The sequence below is a fragment of the Solanum lycopersicum genome, chromosome 2 (assembly GCF_036512215.1).
Source record: "Solanum lycopersicum chromosome 2, SLM_r2.1".
Classification (NCBI taxonomy): domain Eukaryota; kingdom Viridiplantae; phylum Streptophyta; class Magnoliopsida; order Solanales; family Solanaceae; genus Solanum; species Solanum lycopersicum.
In genome coordinates, this window is record NC_090801.1 from 39,460,805 (window position 1) to 39,468,287 (window position 7,483).

At 35.7% G+C, this 7,483-nt stretch overlaps 1 protein-coding gene across 1 annotated transcript; it reads right to left on the minus strand.

Annotated features, from left to right (window-relative positions):
* Positions 1 to 5,111: 5,111 nt before the first annotated feature.
* On the minus strand, positions 5,112 to 6,008 carry LOC138342026 (uncharacterized). The gene is made up of 2 exons (XM_069294207.1): positions 5,750 to 6,008; positions 5,112 to 5,572 (listed from the first exon to the last, which is right to left on the minus strand). The coding sequence occupies exons 1-2, from the start codon at positions 6,006 to 6,008 to the stop codon at positions 5,112 to 5,114; spliced, it is 720 nt and encodes a 239-aa protein (XP_069150308.1).
* Between the last annotated feature and the right edge of the window lie 1,475 nt (positions 6,009 to 7,483).

Consider the following 7,483-nt stretch of genomic DNA (forward strand, 5'->3'; position numbering starts at 1 on the left):
GCATTACACATTAAGACTGACTTCAAACACGCTTCTTACCTTATCTCATGAAGTTAAATGCACAACTAGCATATCAAGATGCACAATCAACATGAGAAAACCATGAAGTTAATAGAATATTTTTTCAAGTACTTTTAGAATCTTCAAAATACTTTTAACATAGTGTCAATCAAGACATACCAAATATATAGAGGTCATGCAATTTATGCTTTATACAAGACTCCTATCATGAACAAATTTACTAAGATTTCATTAGATTCAAGTTCCACTATAAATACAAGGATAAGATGGAAATATCTACAACCTTACTGCTCACATCACCATCCCCCACTTAGGGTAAACCCAATTAAGAAAAGCTTCACCCAACCTTAAGGGATCATATCTTTTCAACCAAAAGGAAATTATAGTAAGTTAACATAGGCATTCTAAACCTTATCATCTTAGGAAACTTATCAAAAAAAATTCAAGTTAAGTCATACTCTTCAACCACACAAGGTTTTCAACAATACAATAGACACCAAGGTCATACAACATTAAGAGAAAACAACAAGGAGACTTAACCATAGGGACTCTTTTCAACCTTATAGTAAGGTGACTTCTAGGTCAATCAAACGACCTCATCACCCTACCAGGATAAACATTGTCACAACTCGAAACCACACCCTAGAAGTTAGGGGCAATCTCGGATTGCAAGCGGTGTACTTGACCTCTCGAAAGCCTTGTACAAGCCCTTACATATCATTCATCGCATAAACATAGTGAAAAGTAGTGCGGAATTAAAACTTTTCACAAAGCATATCATAGTCTTTAAAAACTCTTTCATATAAAGCAATATAAAATATTAAGTCTCAATTTCATCATCTTAATACACAAGAATTCTTAGGACACGACTCATACTTCAAAATACAAATATAGAATATTTAGTCTATTACAATACTTCAAATAAAAAATATAAAAGACATATATGCCCTCGAGTCAAATGAGGACATAATTCAACTTCTCTTGAACGATGATATGGTCCAAGTCTTCCTTCCCAAATGCTCCTGACCTACCAAGAACTATATAGATAGATAAAAGCATGGAGTTAGTACAACCACATGTACAAAGTATGACATTACGCATAAAAATCATGAAAACAGATATTTATTGGAAATATGCATCTTTTCTTTAAAATATCATAAGAAAATCATAAGAACAACGTTTAACAACTTAGAAACACATAAGGAAACATTTAAAATGAACATCACATTTTTAAGAAATCACTTACAGTGAGTAGATTCACTATACAGTGAAATTGCCTTCCTTCAATTAAGGCACCTTATAGAATGTAATTATCCCACTCAAAGCTATCCTAAGATTCATTCAAGTCACACAAAGAGAGACCGCTCATAAAACCTCCCTAAGCATGCCTAAAAAAATGACCCTCAAGAACACTTTTTATGATGAGTCATATACACACTTCAAGACACCAAAGTATCAACACATAAATGGAAATTTTCTCATCAAAGGCTATCAAAAGACTACCTTAAGTAGATCAAAAAGATAACATCTATGATTGACCTATTCAAGACAACCTAAATAATCCTTAAGACTTCCTAAGTTCAGATCATGTCCACTAATCAACATCTTCCCTAGCTAGAGTCATTCTTAAGATCATATAGGTAAGATACGAAGTGACCATTCCTATGCCCCCTTCACACCTTAACTAGACAACCCTTAACTACTCTAGATAAGTACTTATTCCATTTACATACTTCATAACATCAGTCATTAGTTCATAAGTTCATTAAGGCTCATACTATCACATAAAGGACATTCAAGTAATGGTCTTATACAAGACCTAGGGACTCTAACTAACACCTTCAAAGACTATTGTGCAATGTCTAGATAGCGTCCCATATCACCACTTAAACTTCATAAAACTTCTCTAGTATTAGAAAGTATCCCACATGATGAGAGTAGGCAATAAACGACATAGACCATGAGAGCTAGACATGAAATCCGGAATTCTAACCTACTTCGATGTGGGTGTTCTACTTTCCAAGGATAGAACTAGGACACGTCCCATGTAGGCAAATAATTAAGGAATATGAAGGGATTTTATGCACACTAGTCTCATTCTCAAGTAGAGGTACATTGTACTCTAGTCTCATTCTCAAGTAGAGCTGCTTCACATTACATAATCACTCGGTGCTAGCCTTGGTTCTCATAAAGTAATTGACATTAGAGGATTACATGAAGAGGGTTCCTTATCTAGTTAATAACCCAATCATATACACCCTACCAAAGAGGTACACTAGGGCTACCTTTCAATGGCAACTAAGATAGATCATTATGAATTTCCTAAGGATTAATATGATGTCGTTCCAGCCAATTAATCTTAAGTCCACCATTTCTTTACATGAAGGATACCATTACGGCTCTCGACTTCAACATTCATAACATAATCTTTACGACGTACATGACCTTCTTAACATTCTCTAAGGTCTCACAAATCTTTCATTCATACATGACAAGGGTGCATTAAGCCTTCCTATTCAAGACATCTCATATTCACATATCATTCATACATATATCAAGTAAGGGACACAAGTCTACCAAATAAGACACATCATTCTTTTTCCTTATCACATATAGCATATCATTCTTTTAAGCACTTAGGAATGAATCTTATCTTCTTTATGTCACCCTATACATTACTACAATATCATCAATATAGCCATTATAGACTTATATAGTCAAGTAGTAACAATCATGCATCAACTCTAAGACTACACATATAAGCACATAGTCATAGTCTAACATGATCACCTACATAACATCAATAGAACGCATATACTTTCACATTGCTTAACATATAGATAGATATAATAATACTTTACATAATCAAAAACACAAATAGAAACATTACTTCAAGTAGTGCCGACAAGGCCATGATCATCATACTGCATAAAGTAACACTGACAAGGCCACGTCAATTGCATGTAAAGCACATAACACCGCCACCGTAAGTGGAACATATCAATCACAACATAATTAAAGTATAAACAACCTCAAAATAAGGGAAATAGGGAATCTTACCACCACAACATTCTCATCACCTTCAATTCGATGTTAAATCATCCAATTCAACACTATAAGGCCCTTACCAATGGCCATGAACAATAATTCAATGTTGAAACTATGATAATCAATGAAACAAGGTCAATTCATTAGAGATTAATCCATCTAAGAAAACTTAGATATCAATTGAACACAATCCTTACATTACTAAAAAGCCCATAGAAATCTACATCATAATTTATCAACATTAGATCAATATCAAGTAACCCGAACTTAGTAAAAAATCTAGGGTTCATCCGATTCATAGGTTCATAGGTAATTAAGGTTAAAATAATCAACACAACATTAGTTAAATAATTATTCAATGTTTACAAATCATTAATGCAAGAACCCATGGTAGAATCATGAAATTGGACAATTCAACTTGAGAACTTTAGAAAACATCTTGAGAATTGGGGCTCCTTGATGAAACGAGTTTCAAGGATCAATATACATACCTTTATGAAGATAATTCTTCACTTTGATGAGGAATATCCACTTAATTCGTCACACCAAGCTCTTCCTTGACTTTGGACTTTAATGGAGTGTTTGGGAGTTCTTAAGGGATTTTGGGGTTTTGCTTTTGAAAGAATGAAATATTCAAAGTGTTGAACACCTATATACATGTTTAAAATACCCAAAAGACCCTAAATAAACCTCCAATAACCTTATTTGGAAGTGGGGTGAAATTACATCACCCCTCACTTAACAGTGAAGCTGCGCATACCACAACTTCACAGACGGAAGGTGACCTACGGACCGTCCTGCTGGTCTATGGTCTGAGATTGAGACTTGTCCTCCGTCCCTCCTCCCCCCAGGATAATTCCCTACCAACGGCACCCATCGACGGGGAATCTATAGTCCCATGAGCCGTTGATGCCTCCGTCGTTTGGGAGGTGTCTGGGGACAGTTTTTGACCCCAACTTTGGGTCCTTCCTCAAGGACCCTTGGTTGGTCCTTGGGGATCTTTGACTATACTTTTCCAACCCAAGCATGATGGTATACGAGTTTAGTAACTCTCACATGAATTTCATCCAAAAAGAACACGTAAAACTCAACTAAACATACCTTAACACACAAGGTTATTTCGAGGCACATCTTTCAAACGTCATGGACATTCGTGGACGTTTGACCTCCAAACTTCACGAAACTTGACACACTGCCTATATATGCTATAATAAATTTTTTAAGGACTTAAAACCTCATGAACCACTCATAAACACATAAAACCACATCTGAGACACATAAGTGACTTAGTCGTCAAATATCTTAGTCGTCCCTTGACGTTTGACTTCCAATGGACCTAAACTCTCAGACACTACCTCAATACCATATAATAGACTTACTTAGGAACTTAGAACATCATGACCAACATTTTAGGCTCTAGTTCACCTAAGTCATTTTTGGGGTCTTAAAATCTCCCCCACTTGGACAACATTCGTCCTCGAATGACACTTGCCATTCTCCGAACACTCTCAAGAATAGATTTTTAACTAACATCTAATAACCATTCCATATAAGACATAACCAAGAATAAAACATCAATTTCATATATTCAATAGATTCACAACATAACAAGAAACTAGAAGACAATTTTATAACTCATCATGCTAGAAAAATCATATGCTTCATTTCATATAATGAAAACTCATTTTATATTCAATATCATACTTATATACATAATTCCTAACCACCTTACAACAATTTTAGACTAAACAATCAATTAGTCAATTTTCCAAATTTTACAGTGAGCAGCCTCAAGCATACAATGATTTTTAGCAATCTTTTCAAAAATGCAACTTTTAGGAATTCATGATATAAACATGCTATTATGCAAGGTAACACCATATAAACATATCTTACAACATAATCATGGCTTAATAAAACACACAATGCAAGAAATTAATGAAATTCAATTTCAACAAAACTCGTAAACATTATGCACATACAACATGCTTCTATATCATTCTATCCCATCTTCTAACCATACTCCCCTACTTAGAAGGAACTCATATTACAAAAAGAACAAAAGAGAACTTAGAAACATTATCATCACTCTCATTCTCATCCTGCTTTGATCCTCTTGACCGGAGTGCATAAAAGCGCCTATTTATTGGAGCATCTTCGTTTGGGGCACTAGGAGCAACTTGCTTACTCTCCCTTCCTCTAGCCGCAATGGTAGGACAATCTCTCACCTTATGATCATCCTTCCCAGAACAAAAGCAACCACTAGTACCGGCTAGACACTTCCCATAGCGTCTCTTCCCACAAGTGACACATGTCGACTTATCATTTTGAGAACCACCTCCTTTCTCAAATTTCACCTTAACTCTCCTAGGTTCTTCTTGAGTTTGAGCCCTCTTCTTAACCCTAGTTTGCTCATGATCACTAGAACCACCCCTTTTCAAGTTTCTATCCATCCTCTTAAGTTTAGACTCTTCAATTGATTTTGCATACACCATGAGTCTAGCTACGGTAATATCATCATGTAACATCATCATGCAGCATTATTCCCTTACTAAGTCGGCTACACCCATCACGAAACAACTCATTTCATCCCTTGGATTTGACACAAGAGAGGGAGCATATTTGGACATCTTAGAGAACTTCAAAGAGTATTCCCTCATCTCACGGGAAAAGTACTTACCATGAAAAACTTCCTTGAATTCTTCCCACTCAATAGGATCCGACTCCTCTGGTCTATTGCATTTCCATTGTGTATACCACACTTGATCCAAATCCTTCAATTGATACGAAGCCAACTCTGTTTTCTCCCTAGATGTCACTCCCATAACATGCACTATCTTGTACACCTCATCTACAAACTCTTGGGGATCCTCTCCCACCTTAGAACAGAGAAAGATAGGAGGATTCATCCTCACAAAGTCTCTCAACCTAGAGGTCATAGTTCTCTCCACCACATTCTCCCTAGGGATCATACTCAAATTCACTTGAGTAGTCACGACTCGGTCCAAGCAAAGCCTCCCTAATATCCCTATTACTCAACTTCCTCAACTTGAGGAGGAATCTCCTCTTGCACCTCATTCTCTTCAACTCTCCTAGCCGGTGTCCCCTCGTATTCATCTTCCTAGAAACACAAGGAAAACCATAAGAAAAGAGTACTCATAACTTTTACTGTACGGCATGACATACGAGTAGAAAAGAAGGGAAACTCTATCGTCCTATAGCCTCTTGCCCATAGATGTTTCGCGACTCACACCGATGCTCAAGACTCTACTCGACGTGACTTGATGAGACTTTTCAATTCCTAATACTACTTTCCACAACCTATGTTCTTATACCATGTTTATCACATCCCGAAACCACGCCCTAGAAGTTAGGGGAAATCTCGGATTGCAACCAACAAACTTGACCTCTCGGAGGTCTTGTACAAGCCCTTAAATATCATTCATCGCATAAACATAATGAAAAGTAGTGCGGAATTTAAAATTTTCACAAAGCATATCATAGTCCTTAAAAACCCTTTCATATAAAGAAACATGAAATACTAATTCTCAATCTCATCATCTTAAGACACAAGAATACTTGGGACACGACCCATACTTCAGAATACGAATATAGAAATACTTAGTCTGTTACAATACTTCAAAAAAAAAACACAAAAGACATATATTCCCTCGAGTCAAATGAGGACATACTTCAACTTCTCTTGAACAATGCTATGGTCCAAGTCTTCCTTCCCAAATGCTCTTCACCTACCAAGAATTATATAGATATATAAAAGCACGGAGTTTGTACAACCACATGTACTAAGTATGTCATTATGCATAAAATCATGAAAACGGACATTTATTTGAAATATGTATCTTTTCTTTAAAATATCATAATAAAATCATAAGAACAATGTTTAACAACTTAGAAAAACATAAGGAAATTTAAACTAAACATCACATTCTTAAGAAATCACTTTACAGTGAGTCGATTCACTGTTACAGTGGTCTCTTCATTGTACAGTAAAATTGCCTTCAATTAAGACACCTTATATCATGTAATTATCCCACTCAAAGCTATCCTAATATTCACTTAAGTTACACAAAGAGATACAATGCATACAACCTCCTTAAGCATACCTAAATGACCCTCAAGAACACTTATAATGAGCCACATACACACTTCAAGACACCAAAGTATCAACACATAGATAATATGACATTTCCTCATCAAAGGCTATCAAAAGATTTACTTAATTAGATCAAGAAGATAATGTCCATGATTGACCTCTTCAAGACTACCTAAAAAATCCTTAACACTATCTAAGTTCGGATCATGTCCATATAATCAACATTTTCGCTAACTAATGTCATTTTTAAGACTCATCTAGGTAATACGAAGTGACCATTCATATGCCCCTTCACACCGT

Bases quoted from the DNA above. Each gene is read 5' to 3' on its own strand.
- LOC138342026 (XM_069294207.1), bottom strand. From the start codon at position 6,008: ATGACCTCTAGGTTGAGAGACTTTGTGAGGATGAATCCTCCTATCTTT. The intron at 5,573-5,749 runs GTAAGTACTTTT...ATATTACCGTAG, and splicing joins ATTCAAGGAAGTTTTTCATG to CTAGACTCATGGTGTATGCA.